The sequence below is a fragment of the Grampus griseus genome (genome assembly GCF_964374135.1).
Source record: "Grampus griseus genome assembly, chromosome: 19".
In the NCBI taxonomy this organism is placed as follows: domain Eukaryota; kingdom Metazoa; phylum Chordata; class Mammalia; order Artiodactyla; family Delphinidae; genus Grampus; species Grampus griseus.
The window spans coordinates 23,325,885-23,349,933 of NC_139013.1; the positions used below are offsets into that span (position 1 = coordinate 23,325,885).

General features: G+C 49.2%; 1 protein-coding gene across 1 annotated transcript in view; it reads right to left on the minus strand.

Moving 5' to 3' along the window:
- Nucleotides 1-1,850: 1,850 nt before the first annotated feature.
- Nucleotides 1,851-24,049, minus strand: part of LOC309837334 (ATP-binding cassette sub-family C member 12-like) — a gene marked incomplete at both ends in the record, with an annotated part of 145,672 nt that continues 123,473 nt past the window's right edge. The window contains 14 exon segments of the mRNA XM_082677806.1: nucleotides 1,851-1,937; nucleotides 2,040-2,204; nucleotides 3,740-3,826; nucleotides 3,830-3,853; nucleotides 4,817-4,895; nucleotides 5,957-6,116; nucleotides 6,559-6,748; nucleotides 8,445-8,534; nucleotides 14,326-14,512; nucleotides 17,914-18,051; nucleotides 20,684-20,910; nucleotides 21,598-21,795; nucleotides 22,139-22,343; nucleotides 23,673-23,802. Of these exon segments, the coding sequence (XP_082533932.1) occupies nucleotides 1,851-1,937; nucleotides 2,040-2,204; nucleotides 3,740-3,826; nucleotides 3,830-3,853; nucleotides 4,817-4,895; nucleotides 5,957-6,116; nucleotides 6,559-6,748; nucleotides 8,445-8,534; nucleotides 14,326-14,512; nucleotides 17,914-18,051; nucleotides 20,684-20,910; nucleotides 21,598-21,795; nucleotides 22,139-22,343; nucleotides 23,673-23,802 (1,967 nt within the window).

Here is a 24,049-nt window from a genome sequence, read left to right on the forward strand (position 1 = left end):
CAAGCCAAGGGGAGCATGGGCAAAAACAAGCATCAGGAGATGATTCATACTTTAGTGCATCTGAATGGGCCACAGGGATCTTCATAGCCTTGGCGCCCTCCTGCCCTCCTGGAAACACCTTCCTGAAATCATAGACTGATTGTCTGGCTGGTGCTGAGTTGGTAGAAAACAGAGCATCCTCCTCCATCACACAGCTGGCATGGATTTCCACGAGCAGCACAGACTGCCTGGTCTGCTTGCCACACGGAGGAGTCACTGGACATCCATCCATCAAAGTGAAGGCCACACTCAGCCTGGAGTAGCTGCTCCAGAGCCCAGTGCATGCGGATTTGAAGACCTCAGATCAGCCTCACCTACTGTGATAAGGCAAGAATCAGGTCAGGACAGTGAACCGTCCTAAGATGCACTGTGTCCCTTCACAGGGAGATCTGAACTTGGCATGGAGCTGCCGTGAACGGAGCCCCCTCACTCGTGGCCTTTCAACCACATCCTTCTTGCTCTGTGCCCTCTGCTGATGGCAGAATTGCTGCCCAGCTACCTTAGCCAGGGCCTTAACGGTCACCAGACGGGGAGCTCTACTTGCAGCCAGCTGTGCCTGCTTCACCTCTGGTCCTGCAGACACCTGCCCAGGCCTGGCCAGAGGAGAGCTGGAGACTGATTTGTTGGAAGCACACGCCACAAACCCAGCCTTTGAGATGCTAGTGGATGGCTTGTGTGCCCTAAATCTCAGCCTCTCCAGATTAAACCCTTAACATGTAAATATACCCTGGGAGTAGGGAGACGACAGGTACCTGCCAGGATGAGTTCATCATGGTGTCATGCACTCATGTCACTCATTCTTGAGTACTATGTGCCAGGCTTTCCTTCCTCCATGTTTGGATGGATAGGGTGAAGGATGGGACCAAGACTAAGAAGGGGTGGGGCGGGGGCTTCACTGGCCACGGCTGCCCCATGCCACTCACTCCTGGGCTGCTGGGACTATGTCTTTACTGCCTCCGTCATAGCAAACTTTGAGGCTGGAAAGAAAGGTTTTATTTGGGAAATGCTGTGGAGGTTTGTTACTGAGTCAATGGAGAAAGCAAAGAGGGTCTGCGAGAGTAAATAGTACAGAAACTGGAATATCTTCAGCAAAATAATTGCAAGGCAACCTTTCAGGGTAGTTTAATTTCCTACTGCATTTTAATGACCAATATAGAAGATATAAAAATGTAATTTACAGAAAAACTCCAACATTTTGTTTCCCTGTTTATTCTAATAGAGCAAATGGGACATACGATATGATTTTTTTAAAAAAAATTTCACCAAACACTGTAATCAATCTTTCATGCTACAGATCTGTGTAGTTACTGCTTGTCACACACTCCAAATAGATGTGAATAGGAGTTAAGCAGGAAGAAAACTCTGCTCTTTTCCCTTCTGATAACAAGGCAGGAAACCTTTACAAAGTCCATCCGTAGGCATTTTTCCATTCTGTTTGACCAGTTTTTAACTGAAAATTACAATGCTTCCACTCCCAGGCACTGAGGTGGTAATGATAAGGACACATGAGGGATGGTTAGGGTTTTAGAAGGTGAGGGGCAGTTTTTTAACCCACAAGCTTCTTCTGCCTCTGTTCATCATCTAGGACCAGACCCATGCCCTCCAAGTGAGGTCAGGAGGCATGTGCTGGGCGAGGCAAGGAAACAACCTCCACCCCAGCTCTGCCTGTGCTCCAGGCGTGGGAGGGATGGTGGACCAGAGCTGCCCCCTGAGATAACGGCCCCTCCCCCTGCAGGCACAGCTGACTCATCTCACACAGCCTCCTCTTCCTCTAAAATCAGCTGATGTGGCCCCTATGGGGACCTTTATAGTCAGACTTTGTTCTCTGCTGCTAGTAACATCGCAAACGCAGAATCTGGCTTCTCAGCAAGAACTTCAGGCTTATCAAACTCGACCACCTGAAAGTCAGAGAAGGAGAGCTGAAATTGTCAGAAAATATCCACCCACCACAGAGCCCAAACCACTGAAGCCTCTGGAGAGGTGACGCCAACTTCCTGCACCTTCCCGTTTTCCAGGACCAGGACGCGGTCACAGTTGAGGACCGTGTTGAGGCGGTGGGCAATGGTCAACACAGTGCAGTCTTTGAAGGCATCCTTGATGGTGCTCTGAACAAGAGTACCAGTCTTAGAGTCCATGGAGGCAGTGGCTTCATCAAGGAGAATGATCTGTTGAGGAAGGAGCATTGTGAAAGTCACACCAAGCCAAAGCTATACCTAGAGGGAAACTTATAGTCTTACCTCAATTTATTAAAAAAGAAGGGCTGAAAAGTAATGAGCTAAGTATCCATCTCAGAAAGTTAGAAAAAGAACAAGAGAATAAAAGTCGTATCACACCACCTTCATCTTCCTCAGAGGGACTTGCTGGAGAAAAAAGGTTGTATATTCTTTGCTCCCCTTTTTGTGAATTGTTTATTCTAACCCTACAAACCAGAGAAGAAATGCCCCATGGTCTTTATCTACTGTACTACATGAGTTAGCATGAGATATAATAACAGTACTTGTTATGTTTCCTACTGCTGCTATAACAAATTAGCACAAATTAGAGGCTCAAAACAAAACAAATTTATTATCTTACAGTTCTGGAGGTCAGAAGTCCTAAAGCCAAAGTCCTGTCAGGACTGCATTTCTTTTGCAGGCTCAAGAGAAGAAATGGTTTTCTTGCCTTTTCCAGCTTCTGGAGACTGCCTGCATTCCTTGGCTCGTGGCCTCTTTCTGGCATCAGTCTAACCTTTACTTCCATTGTTGCATTTCTTCTTTCTTTATGACTCTCTTTCCTCCCCTTATAAAGACTTGTGTAATTACACTGGGCCCACCAAGGTAATCCAGGATAATCTCCCCATCTCAAGATCCTTGACTTAATCACATCTGCAAAGCCCCTTTTTCCCAGGTAAGGTAACATGTTCACAGATTCCGGGTATCAGGACATGGGCATCATTGGGGGGGCCATTATTCTGCCTGCCACAGTACTGGTTTGCCATTCAGAGGGCTTGAGTTCAGCTCTAACTCTGCTTGACTTTGGCTAAATTACTTGACTTCCCAAGGCTCCATTTCTTTGTCTGTAAAAGGGGGTTACACCTTATCATGAACACGAAATGCAAAGACAACACATCAACCACTCAGTACTGTGTAGTGCCACAGTCAGGACTGAATGCATGCTTGCTCCCTTCCCTGTCATTAGCACATGTAGAGAGCACACACGATGGGTTACACTTTGATCCGGGTTCAGAGAATGGGATTTCTAAAGCAACAGCAATCCCTTCTCTGAAATCAGTAAGCAAAGATGGCTAAGTCACTAAGAAAAATGAGTATAAATTTTACAGACCTTATATCCTGGCATTCTGAAGGCCTTCTTTAGTATCTTGAGTACTGTTTATCAGGCCTCAGAATCATTCAGGGACAAAGGGGAAAAGTTGAGAGGCAGATTTCTCAAACCCAAACGACTTAGGAGGACAGAGATAATACCTAAGCAAGACCTCCCGGGGAAAGGCCCAGGGGAGGCAGGTGCTATTGCTGTAAATGGCGGTTATTTTTCAATTTTTTCCCCTCACAACTTTGTCTTAAGAAAAAGTGATCGGTTTTTAAATGGCCCAATTGCTCTCTCTTTATTGAAAGACAAACGCCTGGCTCTACCTCCTGGCTTGAGTGGCGCTGCAGGAAATATCCAAAATTGGACCAATCCATTTTCCGCGTTGTTTCCTTACTTTTGAATTATGGAGAAGCGCTCGGGCCATACAAAGCAGCTGACGTTCCCCTACTGAGAAGTTTTCTCCATTTTCTGTGACTTCTGCCTATAATTTTTCTGGGAGTTTCATTACCTATAGAACACAGAGAATGCCATATTGTGCTGATGATCTATAAAATTGTCCTGTATCCTCCATATTGATTGCCCCCTTCTCTTGCATTTATCGGCTGGCTTTATTTTACTGCAGAAAAGAAAGTGCAAAACAACAATCATTTCAATATTGCGAACAGGCACCAGGGAAAGACCAAGGAGTAGGCAGTCATTCATAATTTAAAATCACAGTGCGATTCATCGAACCCCGTAGACACCTTGCCAAAAGAGGACAAATGATGCACATATGGCTCCAGAGAAACACAAACAAGTGTAAATGGCTTTCAGGATCCTTATTTCTATGCATAAAATGGAGATGGGATGGAGTTTTCTGGTCATCGAGGAAAGGTAAAGACAGGGTCTGATTTATCTAGCAGGACAAGTCAGAGTGGCTTTGGGCGATGCTCACCTTGGTACCAAGTCCTGGGAAAAAAAATTCCCTCTGGGCTGCAGAGGTGGCCACGCTCACCCGCTGACCCCAGCTGCAGCTCTTATAGGACAGGGTTCCATCTCACAAATGGTTCATTCCATGCCATGCCCTCTCACCTTCCCAGAGTTTATCTGCTTCAATAAGCAAATGAGGCTATTGGCAGAGCAGTAGGGCACTTCCTCTGGTCTAGAGTCAGATGGGCTTGGGGTCAAGTCTCCATTCTGCTACTCACACCTGACTACCCTGAGTCTTAGTTTCTGCATCTCTAAAAGTAGGGGCAGGAGTACCAACCTCAGAGGGTTGTAGTCAGGACCAACTGAGACAATGCACGTAGCGCTCTTGACTGAACCATTGCAGTGGCCTAATAAATACTGTCTATTGTTGCTTTTAACAAGGAGCAATTAGGATTGACATATGTGGTGCCAACAAACAACTGGCCAAATCTAAACCTGAGCCAGGCGTCTGGGGCACTGGTGCTGGGAAACGGACTCATCCCGGCCAGCCCCAGAGACCTACTGTGTCTCTCATGAATGTTCTCTCCAGAACCTGCCAGAGTATCTCATCGCTGTGACTCGCAAAGGGATCCAAGTTGTACCTGCAATGAAGGAAAGGAGAGGAAGCTGAATTTCTGAGGATGAGAGGATGGGAGAGCATGTTTTCCACAGCATGAGGGGGAGAGCGGGAGGTGGTGTGTGATGACGCCACAGCAACAAGAGCAGTGCTTAGTCCAGGGCAGTGGTTCATGAAATACCAACCTCAGGCCAAGAGACCGAGGACCCATGACTCTGGGATGCAGCAGAAACCACCAAGGCGGGCAGACCACCAACCCTGCCAAGAGGTAGCCCCAAGCGAGGCACCGGGGGACACATTTGGTCCTCTCCATGGCCGTGTGCAGCAGAGCGGATCTGACCTCATGCAAATTCTTGGCAGAGAGAGAGGCAGCGAGCAATTCCACCTCCCGGTGTGTTCACTCTGCCTTCAGAGGCAAGAGCTGTATCTGCAGCTCCCGGGCCTTGCAGAGGGTGAGCACCTTACATGCAGGGTGTGAGTCTAGCATTTCAAGACGCGGAAGGTCCTTTTCATTCAACACTCAATACAGCCCCCTACTTCATTTGGTGCTCAATGGGGGAAATGTCCCTCTTGTTAGAGGGGCAGCCACTACACTGGGGTAAGTGAGTAACTGTGGTTTTCTCCTTGTGCCTTGACAACAGATCTTGAGCCCTGCAAAAGTTGCAACCCTACTGTTCTTGGACTTGAGCAGTTTCTGTTCGCTTCTTAGTGGGAATGAATTGACGTACTTCTGAAAGGATAGCTACATACGTAGAATAACCATTTATTTGATTGTGCAAACTGGAGTAATTCAGGGAGTGGCCACTGCTAAACCTGATAGGATGCTGAAACAGGCATAAATCAGGGCTCTCCAGGGCCAACTGGGATGTCTGCTCACTCTGCACATAAGCATCTTGCGTATTTGTGATGTAGCTTATAAAACACAAGTAATGTTCAGGCCCCTAGTCCTCAGCTCCTCCCAAGGCTTGTGAGAATCTCAGGATAGGACAGCCCCAGGCCAGCCACAGCGCGGGCGCTTCACAAAGCTCTTCCTGGTCTGATTTCACTATCCAAAAATACGGATGCACAACGATCAAAAACAGCTACCTTACTGTACCTACAAACAGGATAGGATCCTGGGGGATCACAGTCAGCTTGGTTCTGAGGTCTTCCAAACCAGCAGTACAGATATCCATGCCATCAATGAGGATTGTGCCACTGGCGGGCTCCAGCAGACGAAACAAGGCCATTCCTAAGGACGACTTGCCTGGGAACGATAAATGCAACAGCAGCAAATCAAACATCAGTTTGTATTTCATCATACCTGAGTATCTATCTAATCAAGGGAATTTTTAATGCAATGAAAATGGCCTTGTGCAGACAGAAATCCCACTCTGCAGGGGCACTCAGCCACCCTAATAGAGTTAACCGGTCCATCCCTGCAGGGGCTATTAACACATGACTCATCCTCTGGGCCTCATCTCACCAGAATGATTCTCATTTAATTAAGTCAAAAACTGATGTGTGTTTACTTCTAACTCCACACATCCATCCAACCTGAAATCCTAATTTATAGTAAAGAGATGTCAGGGAAAAAACAACCAATCCGCCACGCATGCACATCACCCTCTGGTGTGATTTAACTAGCATGCCCAGTGGAAATGCAAAGAAAACAACCTGAAAGAAACACAATCAGAGCTTGTCCTCACCAGAACCTGTTCTTCCAACAATCCCAACTGTCTGCCTGCTCTGGATGTTCAAGTTCAGCCCGTTGAGAATAAGGGGAGTGTTGTCTCTGTATCTCATCTGATAGTCTCTGAATGTTATCTCCCCACGGCTGGACCAGTCGAGGGAACAGGTCCCTACTTTGAGGGGGTGAGTGCATTCAGGAACACAGGTCTGAAAAACAGAATAACAAATGATGGGTTAATAGTCATTTGCTTTTCCATTCATTTCATTCATTCATTCATTCACACAATTCTAGGTACTGGTATTCATGCTGGTGAACTAGACCAATAAGGCCACTGCACTCCAGAAACTCACATTGCAGTGGGGAAGTCAGATAATAAACAAGAAAAGAGATGAGAAATGAAGACAATAAAACAGAGTATTGTAACAGAACACACAATGTGTGGGGTGGAAGGGTAGGAGGGGTAAAAGTTACTTAAGTGTTGAGGAAAGCATCTGTGAGGATGTGACATTCGAGCTGAGACCTGGAATGCTGAGAAGATGTCAGCTACAGAAAGATTCATTCCAGGCAGAGTAGACAGCTAGTGCAAAAGCCCTGAGGCCAGAATGAGTGTGGGGACTTTGAGGAACAGAAAGGAAAGTCGTGTGGCTAGAGCTTAGTGAATAGAATGGATGACTGTAAGTGGCAGCTCATACTAGGCCTTGTGAGCCTGGGCAAGTGTCAGCAGTGTGACCTTGAAGCTGTGTGACAAATCCAGACCAAGCCTTGAGATTTGCAGAATTCGATCAGATACAATTTAATTATCTGCAAGAGTCACTGTGGTGTTGGAAGCAGGAAGATGACAGTAGCACCGGGTGTCAAGTTCAGAGTTACATGGAAAAGGAATTAAAGTTTTATAAGAGCCCAAGAAATGCAAATTTCCTCCAATTAAGAAGGAGAGCAACTTGACTGCATTATAAGACTAACCCCTCCTCTGAATTATAAAGTACCTGTTAACCGGGAGAAATAGAGCTCCCGTGTTCCCCATTAGGGTGGCTGACCAGCCCACATCGCTGGTCGAAAGGCAACCACAATTAGCTGAGAAAAGAATTGTATTCCTAGACAGTGAGTATTTTTAATCCCTAGAAGATTTAGAATTAGTAATAATAATATTTAAGAGAAGCATGATTGGAATAGTAGTATTTTTAGTTTATGGAATCTGCATATTTGGTGCTTTAAGTATTCATAATGTTAATAACATTCAGGCTTGTGATTCTAATTTAAAATGTAAAATTGAATAACTTATTTTAACATGGTTTTAAGTTTAAAAACTTACTATTTATATATAGCATTGGGATTGTCATGAGAACTTAAAGCTCACCATATTTATAAGTTTAATTTATTAGATTTATATAACCTCAGGAAGGTTTGTTTGTTAAATCAGATTATCGAGGTACTTAAAAAGGAAATGGAATGCATTAAATTTTAAAATGCAGCTTAAAATGTTTTAAAGTATTTAATTAAAAGGGGCCAAATGCTGTTCAAAGGCCCTTAAAAGTGATTGCTTGAATTGGCAAGACTGCTTTTCAAAGAATAGCAGGATTTGTAAGGGGAACATAAAAGCTTTTAAAGAAGACAGTTTTTTTCAATTTACAATTTTAGTCAAATAAGTATTAATTTTTAGAAACTAAAGTAAGCCACTGAATTCTCTCTTCTGTGTACAGAAACAGCCCTTGAGGAAATTTTTTTGAAAAGAACCTCTCCCTCATCATCAAGGACTTTAGACTATATTGTAAATATGGGTGTTAAGAAAAGGGGTTGTGGTCCGATTTCAATTTTTAAAGAGATCCCTTTCACATGTAAAAAGATCAAATACCTAAATTCTGCCAGAGTTAACTGGCTCCTCCTCTTGCACTGATTTCTTCCCGAAATGTACTCCCTGAGCAGCTCCACGGAGGTGAACTTGGCCTGGGTCTCCGTCCCTGTCCGCAGGCACACTTGGAGCAGCCCACTCAGCTGTGGAGGGGGCGACAAGCAGCCACAGTCAGAGCCCTGTCTGCCTTCAGGGCCGGCTTGTGAGTCACCCCTTCCGTCTTACTCAGGACCACACCAAAAGCAGGCCTGCGTTCCCAGCCAAGTGTCCAGATGTAAAGACACTCCTGTTGGGGTGTTTTGCCTTTAAACACTTCCTTTGTATTTAGAAACAAATGGTAATTATATTCTCCCTGGCACTCCAGATGGGCAGAGTCATCCCATCACAGCACTGCTCAGGCACAAGCTTCTTGGTTGGAGGGGTGGGGAACTGCTGTGAGCAGGAATTCTCCCAGGGCCTCCGCACTGCTGGAAACCCAGCACTTGCGGCCACCTGGTAGGGTCCTGCACCTCTGTGCCCTCCCCGATTATCCCACCTGCATCCTGGAAGCACCTGAAACCCAATCACCACAGGTATCAGAAGTGGAAGAAAACCATCAAGCCCATCTGCTTGCTTCGGACATGAGAAACTCTAGGCTTAGACGGTGGCCTGCTAAGGTCACCCACCTTAGGCCAGGATCCCCCAGAAGCCAACCCTGAGATTTGAGGGCAAGCAGGTTGAATGGAGGTCCCCTCAAAAGATATTCCACATCCAAATCCCTGGGACCCTTGAATGCTACCTCATTAGGAAAAGCGTCTTTGCAGGTGTAATTAAGGACCTTGAGATCAAGCTGGGTTACTTGGGTGGACCCTAAATCCAACAAGTGTCCATATAAGAGACAGAGGAGGAGGAGACATGAAGACAGGACAGAGATTGGAGGGATGCAGCTACAAGCCCAGGAAGCCAACAGCCACCAGATGCCGGGAGGGACAAGGAACAGATTCTCCCCTAGAGCTTTCCAAGGGAACATGGCCCTACAGACACCTTGATTCTAGACTTCCAACTTCCAGGAGCACAAGAGAATACATTTCTCTGGTTTTAAGCCACTAGTTTATAATTTGTTACAGCAGCCCTAGGAAACACCTCCAGGAGGTGGACCCCAAAAGTCCCAGTAGGAGCTGGGAGAACTGAGGCACAGAGGAGGAGAGTCCGGATAGGATTCACTGTGGGCAACTGAAGCTTGACGCCCCTGGGGGTCCTGGGAGTCCGCACGGAACTCACCTGACTTGTCCCGAGGATGCGGCTCCATCTCCCCTAACTCCCTGCAGGCATTGCTGAGGAGCTGGGAGGACTCCCCATACCGCAGGTGCAACCTGCCTCAGCCTTGAACTGAGCACCTTCCCGCAGCAGTGGGAGGCCAGCTGGCCTGCCCTGGAAGGGGGGCCACCAACAGCACCTGCCTCAGTCGCAGGGTGGGCTAGTGGGCTGGAGGAAGGACCAGGTCTTCACTAGGTGAGCAGTGACTGGGTGCCGGCACAGTTGGGGCTGGTTTCCCAGGGGTGAACGTGATAGACAAGACCACTGAAGCCCCAGGGCTTGCATTCTAGTGGGCCAGCGGGATGAGACACAGGCAATGTCCAGGAACCCTAAGAATGTCAGTTATATGGTAAGATGTGAAAGAGGGGCTAGGGCTGGGCTGGGGCGTTACCTTAGTTGGGGTGATTAAGAAGATGGTGTGTGCTGAAGCATTCATGATAAGAGTCTGTCAAGCAAACTCTGGGCAGCAGCAAGTGGCCTTAACAGGAAGGAGGCAGTGTGTCCTGAGCAGGTGGATGAGGTGAGAGCAGTGTGGGTCCAGACCCTCCGAGAGCTCATCTCAGTGGGCCTCCCTTGCTGCCTCCCAGCTTTACACATGCCACTGGCTTCCCATTTCTCTTAGGGCAGTGGCTTTCAGCCGGGGTGATTAGGAACCCAGTCCCTGGGACATTTGGCAATGTCTAGAGACATTTTAGGTTGTCACGACCTTGGAGGCGGGAGATTCTACTGGCATCTCCTAGTTAGAGATCAGAAAGACTGCTGACATCCTGCAACACACAGAACAGCCCCTGTCAAAAAGGATTATCTGGCCCAAATGTCCACAGTGCTGCAGGCGAGAAAGCCTTTCTTAGAAGACAGGTGACACCCCTGCCCACGGCTGACGGAGCCCCACCGACCCCTCATATCGTATTCTCCACCACCCTGCTCAGGCCACAGGAGCTTCTGAGTTCCCCAAAGGCACCAGTCTCCTGCCTACCCCCAGCCTTCCCTGGCCCCTCAGACTGAAGCACTTCCTTGGCTCCTTCTTTATCAAATTCAGGTGTCAGCTTGCAAGTCACCTCCCGGCAGAGGCCTTCCCTGACTATATGGGGGTCTAATGCTGCTTCCCCACTTACAGTCAATTACCCTGCTTCATTATCTTCATAACAGTTCAACAGTTTCTGAAGTCTCCTTATTTATTTACTTGCGCACTTATTTATTCCATCCCACTTTATATCCCTTTATATCCCACTAGCATGTAAGCTCCATGAGTGCAGAGACCTGTTCAGCTTGTTCACTGCTGAACCCACAGCAGCTGGCATGGTTCCGGCTCCTGGCAGGTGCTCAGTGGACACATCTGCTGAGTGAATGAATGAACTCTGCTCTTGAGAAGGGCATATAAGTATTTTGTTAAGTTCAAGGGTATCAGCCTCTCAGGGCCCCGGGCAGCCCTCCATGGGGTTAGAAATCCCTTATCAGCACAGTGCTGGCCCCAGGAAGTGCTCATCCTCGTCTGTGATGTTATGTGATGTTACTTTGCACTCACTTTCTGCTCTGTGGGACTTCACACCAATTTCTCATCCACCTAGGGAGTCTCCTCTGTTCTCAAGGGAAGCTCTGTCAGCTGGATTTTCTGTATTCTCCAAAGGGGGGCTAATGCTCAATAAAGCTCCAAAGCCAGCTGGAGGGGAAACACCCCCTAGATCTTGAGATGTGCAAATTCTCCAGCCTCACAGGAATGTTTGAAAACAATCTCATAGAAAGCTGGTGATATATCGCAAGAGCATAACCTCAGTTGAGGAAAGCGGTTTCACTTGGACCAAGTAAGGGAATCTATTCAACATCATCTGTTTAATATTTTACTAGGTAACAACAAATAAAATCATCCATCAGGGTTTCCCTGGTGGCGCAGGGTTGAGAGTCCACCTGCCGATGCAGGGGATGCGGGTTCGTGCCCCGGTCCGGGAGGATCCCACATGCCGCGGAGCGGCTGCGCCCGTGAGCCATGGCCGCTAAGCCTGCGCGTTCGGAGCCTGTGCTCCGCAACGGGAGAGGCCACAACAGTGAGAGGCCCGCGTACCACAAAAAAAAAAAAAAATCATCCATCAATGAGGGAAACTGCCTACCCAAGGAAAACTCATTTCCCTCACTTAACATAGAGTCCTGAGCATATATTTGTTCCTCTTCCTTTCCAAAATATTATTAAAATGATAGTACAGAGATTGCAAAAAGGAATAGACCGTTAACAGCAAGGGGCTTGGGAAGAGATATCAAGAGATATCATTGAAGGAGAGAGTTACACATTTCTGGAAGATGGAAAGAGGATGAAAGCCTTTTGATAGGATGGAGGCAGAGTGTGCTGCAGGAGCTTCCAGAACCTTCTTCCAGCAGAAGTCAGAGAGGCTCCAGGTAAGAGAAGGGGTCCACAAAGAGACAGACTGAGGTGGCGTATAGACAGCTACTCCCGTTGGGCCCATTTCCTGCCCCTCCTCTTCTTCCTCCCAACCAGAGGTAGCTGGGCAATTTATCCCTAGGCCGAAACACACACACACACATACACACACACACACACACACACACGCATGCGCGCACACACACACACACACACACTTCCCTAAAGGAAGTGGATAAATGACTTGGGGATAAACGGGGCTCCCAGAATAGTGTCCTAGATAAAATCTCTTTAAATCTAGCCTTTGGGTGTCTGAAGGCCAGCTCTCTGGCTGATTTCCTGAAGTGAAGCCAGCCTGTGGAAAAGTCCAACCAACCTATCCATAGTTATAAAACGTCCCATCAGGAGAGACCTACCAAGGCATATACAAAGGCAGATGAAAACATGAAAATCCAACCAAGTTTCTCAGCCTTAACCACAAATGGATCAAGAGACATATGAACAAAACCAATGGCATGAAAGAGCAAGAACCAGATGAACAAACAAACAAAAAAACTGACCCTGGAAAAAACAGGTATCAGTCAAATAAGAAAGGAGAGTTTAAGAAAGGTGAGGAGCTGGGCTTCCCTGGTGGCGCAGTGGTTGAGAATCTGCCTGCCAATGCAGGGGACACGGGTTCGAGCCCTGGTCTGGGAAGATCTCACATACCGTGGAGCAACTAGCCCCGTGAGCCATAATTACTGAGCCTGCGCGTCTGGAGCCTGTGCTCCGCAACAAGAGAGGCCGCGATAGTGAGAGGCCCGCGCACCGCGATGAGGAGTGGCCCCCACTTGCTGCAACTGGAGAAAGCCTCGCACAGAAATGAAGAGCCAACACAGCCATAAATAAATAAATAAATAAAATTAAAAAAAAAAAAAAAGAAAAAAGAAAGGTGAGGAGCTGCAATTAATATCCTCAGAGAGATTAAAAATATGTTGCACCCATTTTAAAATGATTTGCTTAAAAACTCAGAGACTAAGAAAGAGTTTGTGGAAATTAAGTATACGAACATATGATCTTCAAATTCAAGAGAATGGCCTAATGACAAAGCAAAGGAAAATTCCCAGAATAAAGATAAAAAAACAAGAACATGGAAACTGAGATGAAAGAAAGGAAACATAGAGGACTGATGCAAGAAAACCAATATTCAACCAATATGAATGACAGAAAAGGAAAACAAAGGGAAGGGAGACAAGGAAATTATCAAGAGGAGAAAAAGGAATAAAGGAGGAAAAGGAGAAATTTTTCCACTTGAAGAGAGATTTGACTTTATTCTGTTCCCAGTCTTGAACAGAATAAGTGGAAACAGACCCCCACTCAGACTCACTGTCCTGGAATGTCAGAGCACCGAGGATAAGGACTGCATGGGAACAGCTTCCAAAGACAGATGTGTGAGGTATGTAACAAGGAGCAGATGCAGACTCAGATTGGTATCAGACTCAGATGACGTGGGTTCAAATCCTGGCTCTCACACATGCCGGTGTGTGATTCTGACAAGTCTTTCTGGACCTCAGTCTCCTCACCTGTAAAACCGGGATTATGGCATCCCTACCTCATGGGTTATTGTGGGGATAAATGAGTTAATTTATGTAAAGAACTTACAACAGTGCCTAAAATGACATGTGTTTCTCTATTTTCATTATTATTCCCTATTATTATTGTTTCTCTGTTATTCTTATTTTTCAAAAGAAAAACACCAAAGCAACCAAAAAGAGAAGTTGGTGATTATTTGTCATGGACATCATGGTTGCCCCCCAGCATTCCTTTCCCTCTCCCCATTGTGGGGCAGCAGTGTGTGACATGAGAGCAGCATGGGGTATGACTCCATCCTTTGGCCTAAGCCAGTCATCCGCATCCCATCGAGCCACAAATTAGTTTGGGGATGCCTCAATTCATCCAGTGAAAGTAAAACACAGGGCTTTTGTTCAGTGGCTGGGGCAGGAAACGCTTTTCTCCTGCTTCCTTCCTGCTATAGCCCCCAGAGGCTGCCAGTCACCATTGCACAGCAATGAAGAAAGTCATCCCAGGAGGAGGACAAACTCAGGGGCCATGATCCAACTGTGCCTGAAGCCCATACAGCCACCAGACCTTTTAATGATGTGAACTTCACCACGGAGCTCTCCTTATTGTTTAACCCCGTTGAGTTGGGTTTTCTGTTATGTCCATCTTCCCTGAGACACTCTATGCCAGAGCCTCCAGGCCAGGCCCAGCCTTACACTAGGTGTTACCTGGATGAGGTAAGACAATGACAAGCCTTTGGATGAAGCACTGATTGAGGAGAAACTCAGGGTCACCAACAAGGTCACAATGAAGGTGATGATGTTCATGAGGATGTCCATCCTTAGAGCAAACCACCTGACAGCACAGTTAAAGTACAGGAGATGGCTGCAGTTTTCATCATTTAGCATCTGAAACCTAAAATTAAGAAATCAGACAAAACAGGAGGTCAGGCTGTGCTTCCACAGACTTAGGGTTAGGGCTACTGGAGAAATAGGGCGAGAGGAATTTTTACTCAAGGGCCAATGCATTCTTTTTTTTTTTTTTTTTTTTTTTTGCGGTACGCAGGCTTCTCACTGTTGTGGCCTCTCCCGTTGCACAGCACAGGCTCCAGACGCACAGGCTCAGAGGCCATGGCTCACGGGCCCAGCTGCTCCACGGCATGTAGGATCTTCCTGGACCGGGGCACGAACCCGCATCCCCTGCATCAGCAGGCGGACTGTCAACCACTGCGCCACCAGGGAAGCCCCCAATGCATTCTTATATAGGAATCTCTTACAAAGATGAGCATATATTCATACTCTTTAAAATCTGCTGCCATGGGCATCTTTGATTTGCACGTATTTTGAGAAATCCTACATGGCAGTAGCATATGGTGCTGAGTGGGCTCTTTCTGTCTTTCCCAGAACTGGCAACTGGAACCCACAGCTGAGAACAAAAGGGGCTGAGAACCTCACACTCTACCTCCAAAGGACCGCTGTCTTGGAGGTAGCCACCCCCCAAAGGCCCTGTGGAAATGACCGTTGACCCCTTTGATCTATACAGGGTGGGAGGTGAGGAGAGCTCAATGTTTGTGATGGCAGAGGAAGGAAAAGAGGGTGCTGGATTGGTTCTCCTCCCCAGTTCAGGGAAAGAAGAGTCAAGGCAATTGTTTATAAAGGTGGAGGGAAAAAAAGAAAGCTGACATCTTGTACACCTGCTGCGTGTCCCCTGAGCCAAAGAGGAGAAGGAGCACAGGGCAGAGTGACAGAGAGGTGACACCGCCGAGGGATGAAGGCGAGACCCAGCCCCGGAGCTGCTCGGTCCCCAGATGTACGGAAGGTGGGTCCTGCCCGTTCCTGCAGTTCCTAGAGTTGGGGTGCAGAGGGAAGATGGCATGTGAGGCTGCAGTCTTGATGCCACACGGATCGGCATGAGGCAAGAGGCCCCACATAAAAGGAAAGCAGTGTGAGGCTGCCAGGCGGAGCTCATGGGAGGACCCGCCAGAGCCTGCCCATCGGCAGTGCCCAGCAGAGCGGCTGGGGACCTGGGTCCCGTTGGGGGCTCTCCCCTGACACACCTCATCTGCACCGGGAGCTGGACCAGAAGAAATCAGCAGCAGAAAGGAGAATGACCTGGACAGGGTGGTCACCTGAAGATGTGTCCTTCCCCACCTCCATCCCCCTGCACCAGCCTCAGAGAACCAGGCTCAGGGAAAAGGGAGAGAGTGTTTAAAAGAAAAGACTGGGTGCTTCCCAGCAGTGACCCTGCCCCCTTGCCCGACACATAGAGCAGCACAGCATGCCCACGCCAAGCCTCTGAGCGATGGAGGGTGGGGGGCTGTGACCTGAGTACCTTCAAGATTGAAGTTTTAACTGGACTGAGCTAACCATTGACCAGAAGGGACATTAATCACAATTGCCACTGAAGGTTCCCCTGACTTACTGGGAAAGGGGCTTCATCAGAACAACTGGTAGAAATTATTAGAATAAAAATAAAAACGTTCCATGCTTAAACCCCTAAAGAGTTGAGATTCCTCCATTGGTGCAGTCATGACGTCCTCGGGCATTGCTACTCCATCCTGTTCTAAACCTCCTCAAAGGATTCTGGCTGGAAGCCCCTCTGACTACCCAGGCTGGGCCCTGTAGCACCCTCCTCTCTGTTTCCACTCCAACTAATTTTTCCCAGAGCTTAGTTAAAATATTCTTCCAAACACTTTGGTCTTTCTACCATGTCTCTATAAAGCCTACAAATTCAACTGACAGCTTAAGTGACTTAGGAGTCATCTGCAGTCTTACATGTGTGGTTGGTTAGGTTGTGTAGAAACAGAATCACTGGCAGGGATCAAATTGGAATTTGACCTCGGACCTCTTTTTAGTGCTGTAGCATTTTTGTCTGTTCACAGAAGCAGTACAAGTGAGAAGCCCAAGCCCTCTGGAAACTCCGTGAAAGAAACGAAAGGATTAAAAGAGGGGAGAGCCCATCAATGGCGTAGGGCTCAGCTCTCCTATAGGATCATTTTGGAAACCTTGGGGGAGAATCTGCAGGAAGACAAGGATTGAATCTGTTCAGTTGGTTGTGAGTTGATGAATGGCCCATGACCAGGACACTGGAAGGGTGGATGTGTGATGCAGGACTCTTGATAGATGATGTTCAGATCACGCCAGTTAACGGGGCTAGCGGCTGACTGAACTAAAGACAGGACGGGGTACCAGGTACACACTGAGATTGTGGGTGGTGGGGAGAGAGAGACACAAACTTTAAAGTGTGTGTTAGGATTTTAAGGAGGGAAAGGATGGGGGTGGAAAAAGACCATCTATGTGGCAGAGAATCCATAGATTCACCAAACTCCATCTTCTTTTCCTCCTATGGCCACAGCTGGACTACATTTCCCAGCCTCCTTTGCAGTCAGGTGTACCCATGTGACTGAACTCTGGCCAATGAGTGTGCAGAAATGATGAGCGCCTTCACTGGGGTCCTCCACCCACATCTCTCCTCTTACTTTCCAGTTAGACCAGAGGATCCTGGAAAGGTCCCCAAGGCCCTCAGGATGGAAAAGCCCCAGATGGAGAGAGGTCGTGTACCTGAGTGTGGAGCAGAATTCCCTACCCCTGCCCCATGGACCCCCATTCAGGTGTGGCTTGAGGAAGAATAAATACGTATTGTGTTAAGCCCCTAAAATTTGTAGTTGTTTGTTACCACAGTGAGCCTACTGTGATTGATACACACTAATTATATGTGATTATACGGTGTTTTAGAAGTTTGGAGCTGGAGGACTCCAGAGAAATTTATTAATCTAGTCCCAACATTTTAAAAAGAAGAAAACTGGTCCATCTACGAAGTGAGATGTAATGTGGGCTTTAAAAATGACTCTTACAAGGAATATGTAAGAAAATGAAAAATGCTATTTAAAAATAAAACAAGACAAAAATGATTATAAATACTTCAGAAATAGAAAAAAAGAAAAGACTGGAAGGAAATACACAAAAATATTAATAGGATTTGGGTTGGGGGTCCATGGGTGATTTTTTTTTTTTTTCTGTTTTCTCCTATTTTCCTGAACTGAACACATTTTACTTTTAGGGAGAAACAAATAAAACATGTAAAGCCCTGTACTGAGGTTGTCATTGGATGAGCTCGAGTCTTTGGGGGCCTCGGACACTGGGGAGAAAGGCCTAGTGTGTGAGGGGCACCTCCTCCGTTCTACTGGCTCTCTGTCCACAGTCAGGCCGCGCCACCCAGACTTCCCTCCTCAGAGCCAGAGCAGCCGGCGTTTCTGGGCCTCCCGCTGGGGCTGACAGGGAGCAGAAGCCCTGGGGCAGGCCCTGCCCAGGACTGACTTGCTGACGCAGTCCTCCCTCTTGTTGTAGGCGTGGATGGTTCCCAGGCCCTGCATGGACGAGGCTACGTGGGAGAACCAGGGGGACCAGCTGACGCTCTCGACCTTCTTGAGCTCCTGGACTCCTCTGTGAAAAATGCTGCGGGGGCTTCCCTGCTGGTGCAGTGGTTGAGAGTCCGCCTGCCAATGCAGGGGACGCGGGTTCGTGCCGCGGTCCGGGAAGATACCACGTGCCGCGGAGCGGCTGGGCCCGTGAGCCATGGCCGCTGAGCCTGCGCGTCCGGAGCCTGTGCTCCGCAACGGGAGAGGCCACAACAGTGAGAGGCCCGCGTACAAAAAAAAAAAAAAAAAAAAATGCTTTGGGAAAACCAAGAGTGGCCCAGAGGGCCCCAAATGGGGTCTCCCAGTACTCCCCACAGCTCACACAAATCCAACTGGGCACTCAAGACATTTAAGACGGACGGTGCTATCTAACCAGGGAGGAGGGGCTAGCCCGCCATTCTCCTCTTGGGGGGGCCCATCCCTGTGTGTGAGGGTGGGGGTCTCAGAAATTTGAGCCACTCCTTCCTGTGGTCTCAGTTCTGAAGGCTTCTTGCAGCATGTGTCTCGCTGCACGAGCTGTGACTCTCTTCTTTGAAGACTAGTGTTTTTCACACAGTGCAGCCCCTAAATACAAGCCAGCTACTTCTGGGTACCCGACCAAAGAAAAAGGGATCTGTTCCAATCGTGGAGGAAAATCTGGATCTGGTGTGTCAACTGCCAATATGCGATCTTCTAAAGACATTTTCTAAGGTAATTTTGAACAACATTTGAACATTGTCACCTCAGGAGCTGATTTTAAAACCAAATGCTCCACGGGATGTAACTCCCCCAGGGCCCCGGTGAGTGCGAGACCACTGCCCTCGGCACGCACATTGGCAGCTGGCCCGGGACAGCGAATCTGATCTGGACTCCAGACTCAGCTGACACTCACCCAGGGGAGAGGAAGGGAAACCTCATTCAGAGCTCAAGTGAGTTAGTTGGAAACATTGGGTAACTCAGTCTGGCTCAGCCTGATCTGGCCTGTCTTGTAGCAAGAAGTAGGGGTGCAGGGCAGAGAAAAACTTTTTACTAAGTAAGTCAACAGCACAGAGGGGAGAACAGACAGGAACAATGGTCAGACAAACACACAGATTACAAAAACAAACACCAGCCCAAGGAATCCATTTTAAGAAGTGGCACCCAGGACCTGTTATGGTTTGTAAAGGACTTGCAGAAATTATCTGTATTTGGTCGCTGCAATAAGCTCTTGATCTGGGCACTGAGGCCCATGGGTCCTTTCTCAGAGTCACGAAGGAGGCAGTGGGAGACTGAAGCGAGAGCCCGGCTCCCCCAACTCCCAGGGCACGTGTGCTAGTTCCCATGGCGACGCCAGCTTCGGCCAAGGATGTGGAGTCAGCCTCTCTGACCATGCATCCCTACACGCACACTGCCCACTGTCTGTGGCATCATCTGTGGACTTGATCCACAACCTTGAACCATCCAAAATCAAACCGGTAATCTTGATCACCCCCAACTGCGTCTCCTCCTGTATCACTCCTATCTGTCTTCACAGCACTCCCCATCTTGGACTCATCCTTGGCCTCTCCCATCCCCCAACCCCAACGGACTATCTGCGAAATGGCTCCCGAATCCACCTCTTTTCTGTCCTGACTGCTGCTGCCTGTGTCTCAGTTCTCACTCAGATTCTATACTGCAAGAGTCTCCAATCCTATAGCCTTGTCTCAATCTTTCTGTAGCTTCATCCACCCTCCACACTGTGCAATGGCCACAGCAATATTTCTAAAACTCAGCTCTGAGTGTGAAGTTCCTGCTTACAGGTGGACGTGGGCCTACGATTTGTGGGCTGAACCCTTGCAATCTGGGCACCCTCTTCAAGACCCTCCGTGTCCAGACCAGGGCTGGGCACATTTAGGAACGTGATAAACATTTCGTTGAGTTTTATAGAAACTCAAAGTTTGTATAATATTGTGTCCCATTTCTAATTTACAAGACACTTATTGATCCTCTGAGAACCCTTGCAGAACAGGCGAGGCGCATGTTTCGATGATTACCATTTTAGAGATAAGGAGACTGAGGCCTGCAGCGTTCCTCTGACTTCTCCAAGGTCCTCCAGCTAGTTTGGCAGCAGAGCTGGGACCCTGTTGCAAATTTCAACTGATTTCCAATCCTTAGCCCTCACGCAATACCCAGCAGGCTGCCTGCTGAGAACTCCAGCTCGCCCAGGGCGAGGCAGGGCCTGAGGAGCTGGGTTTCCTGGAAAGCTGGGACCGATGCTGCCCTCCTGCTTTCCCCCAGGGTGGGTGTGAAGGTGGGCACGGGGACCCCTCAGTGCCAAGCAGCCATGGCCTTTCTCTCACCACATCAGTGGCCAGGTGGGGCTGTTTCTCAAAGCTCGGAGAGACTGGTCTCCTCTATCCTCCAGCAGCAGGAATGGCAAAGCCCAGCGGTTAAGAACATAACAGCAGGTAGACAGCAACCACGGTCGCTCATTTCCTGGCCTGGGACCGGTGACTTAATCTCCCAGCCATATCCTCCCCTCAGCGTTGCTCTGAGGCTCAAATGCCAGAGGTATGCCGAGCACTTAGCACGTCACCAAAATTCAACGTGCTCCACCATTCAGAGAAGACAGCAAGGACTCAGTACCACCGGATACTACCGGGTCACTGCACAGGGTTAACCAAATATGCATAGGTTTCGTGTGCTCCTTTTTAAATCATGCACTGACCTACCGTAAAAGAATGAAGAAGCCTACAGCCAGGCCGGCCAGGACTAAAAGGACAGCAGGAAACACAGCAGCCAGTACCACGAGGATAAACAGCACCATAAAAAACTGCTGCAGAAAGTTCTCGGCATGAAACGGCAGCCTCACATCCAGCTCGTTCGTGTCCTCGGAGAAACGGTTCATTAGCCAGCCGGAGGGAGTCCTGTCAAAGAGACTCATCGGGCTCTCCAGGATCTGTGGGCGACGATGGAGGGTCAGGGGCTAGGTGCCTGTTTGGTGACCCCCACCCCTGCCCCGTCCGGCGCTCCCTGGGGCTGGGATCGCGAGCCAGGCCTGAGGTTTTTTCTGGGGGCCAACACAATGTGCCAGGCCGTCCTGGGAAAGCGAGAATGCGGCCCTTTCTCACCACCACCGTGGATGAGAGTGACCGTGGAGGGGTTCAGCCTCCTTGGAGGAGGGAGGGATTTTTTGCCCAGGGCAATAAAAGGCCAAGTTCCCCTGTGTGTGTGTGGCGGGGTGGGATGGGGGGCACACCTGTGTGCTCCGGCCAGGGCCCTCCATGGCAACAGCGGAATGAAGAGGGGGCCTGATGTCCTCAGAGCTCCTTGGAGCAGGAGATGCCCTCTGGCCTGCATGCGTCTGCTCCAGGGCAGTGTCCCAGGGAGACCTTCGTGACCACTCACACCTTCACCCCCAGCCCTGCCTGGGCCCATGACACACCCACAGCTCCCTGAAGTTTGCCTTTGCAGTTGATAAGTAGATACTGGGAGACTCTTCCCAGACTCGACTATAAGCTCCGTGAGCAGTGTCCACCCCAGAGCGGAGCACAGTGTCTGGCACATCGCAGGTGATCAATAAACCCCACTGACTGATGTACCGATGCACAGGCAGCCCCTGGGGCGGAAGAGGGGGAGCCTGTACCTTGTCAAACACTCGGTCGTGCTGTGAGAAGGATGCCATCAGCGTGGTCTTGGTGAAAGTGAAGCCTTGGCTGATACCAAACACCAGCACGGACACCATGCTCCCTGCGTACGCCCACTGGTACACCCTCGGCCCGGTGTCTGCCTGCACCGGGCCCACCTCGCACGTGCTCATGATGCCGTGAGGCCCACGCGTCATCTTGGGAGGAAAACAAGAGGCACCAGGAATTGATCAACTGTCAAAAGAATGGGAATTTTTCAGAGAATCTTTCCAGGGAGAAGAAGCTAAAAAGGAGTGCATAATGGTTAAGAATGAGTCAGCTCCCTGTGGGGACTCCTGAGCTTCGCATGGTCCTCCTGCTGGGCCGCTGGGCCCCCAAGGGCCCCTGGCTGACGAGGCTCAGCACAGTCAGTGAGAAAAGCGGAGCAGACAAACCAGACTTGTACAGGGCAGTCATCTCAGAAACCAACTGCACCTCAGGAGACCAGAGGTGATGCTGGGCCAGGAAAATCACAGAAGCAACAATATCTGGGTCCCATACGCTGGCCGAGCCACACTCAGGCAGCCCAACAGGCCAGGGAATCAGAAACCTGATGGCAGAAACCACCAGGCCTTCGGGGAGACTCAGGAGCTTCTCTGTGTGATGGGCCAGCGCCCCCCCAGGGCCCTCTGCCTTTCCTTTTCTCAGGGTGCACCTAGGAGGGCGCTGGTCCACTGCCCTGGAGTCGGCGGTGGGGGGAGGGAGCCTGATGAACCAAGGGCTCTGGGAGGATTCAAGGAGACCACACTTGGCTCCATCTTGCACGAGGAGAACACGTGTTTTTGCCTGCATTTCTGGAGGGAGGCCATCTCCTCCTCCTGAAAAACTGGCAGTTTTGCTTTTCTCTGAGCCATGTGCTAAAAGTCAAGACTGCCTTTGGGGAGCGAACAAGCATCTTTCTTCTAAATGCCATTTTGCTTCTTACAGCAATAGCGGAAACGTAAACCAGAGGCTGATGGATGAACATCCGTAAAAGCAAAAGCATCCCTGGGGAGCTAACTGACCAAAGGACCATCTTGAAGAGGAGGCTTCGCTGCGCTGTGGGCTATGCCCCCAGTGTCTGGTGGTGGCGCCAATGCGTGGGTCAGCCGTCATTGCTGCTGCCCAATTAGAATGGCACTGGCCTACTGGGGAGGCACCACGCATAGGGAGAGGCTCCGCTCCGACTCACCCCTTGGGTTCTCCAAGGAAAGGGCTCTTCATGAGCAAGCAGGGATCTGGGGGGCATTCCAGAGATGGCTCTCTTTTTGCACAGAGAAGGCCACCCCTTGGCTTCTCCCCTTGGGACTGGTCTCAGGAAGCTATGCCAAACTCCAGGAGGGCAATTGCATCCTCTCCCCTGCGCATGTCTTCCCAGGACCTCCTCCCTTTGGTTGTCATAGCAACAGAACTGTACCAAAATGTAATCTTGGAGGATGGGCAGGCAACCCCACAGCATTTCCTGGGGCTCCAGGAAAGCTTTGAAACCATAGGCCAAAATCTGGGAGAGTTTCCAGCAAGCTTGAGGGAGAGCAGATTTATCCGTCCTTCCCAGGAGGGGCTTGGCCTAGATGAGAGCTTGGGAGGCGGAGAGAGGCCCCCCAATGGCCCTACAGCAAATCCAGGGACCCCGCCTGACTTTTGAATGTCTTATCCCTGTAGGGGAGCAGAGCCAGGTAGAACTCTCTGACACCAGACAGTGTCCATGACAAGATGCCAGTTTCTCTTCAGAGGCAAGAAGACAGAAATCTGTGTTAGGCTTCCCGAGCCCTTCCCAGACACTCCTCAGAGGTGCCTTACAACAGAGGTCGCAGAACTGACCCTATCCTGCATGTGCACAGCTCCAGCCACGCTGCATTGGCCTGGCACAAGCTTTTCAGCCAATCCTTTAACATTTGAACGTGGCACATACAAATTTGGATGCCCTGCTTGTCTTGAAAAATCAAAGGGGATTTCAGGAGTTGAGTTGTGTAGTGTAAGCAGCTGACCTCAGCCTCGTGGAGAGGGCTGTGGAAGGCTCCTTGTATGGTGTTCAGACTCTCCATTAGCAACTGACTCAGCATTTCCCAAAGCCAAAAGCGAACTCAGCGGTGAGCCCTTGTTTAACCAGACACCCAGCCACACGTCGCTGAAGATGGAGCTGCCGATCATCACGAGGAAGAGAGACCACGGAGAGAGGAAGTACCCTGCAGGGGAGGATAGAGGGCCAGGGGTTACAGAGGCCAGGGGGCTGGCGGGGACTCCTCTTCCTTGGGTCCAACCCTGGTGGGAAAATCAAAGCCTGTAGGAAAATGGCCTCTACCCCAGGAACCACTTTCTAGGCTGATGTGACAAGTCTGAGTGTTAGGTCCCTGAACCCCCAATGGGAACATCTGTTCCACCTGGTTGGAACATGGGTCCAAATTGTCAACATATTAAAAAAAAACACCACTA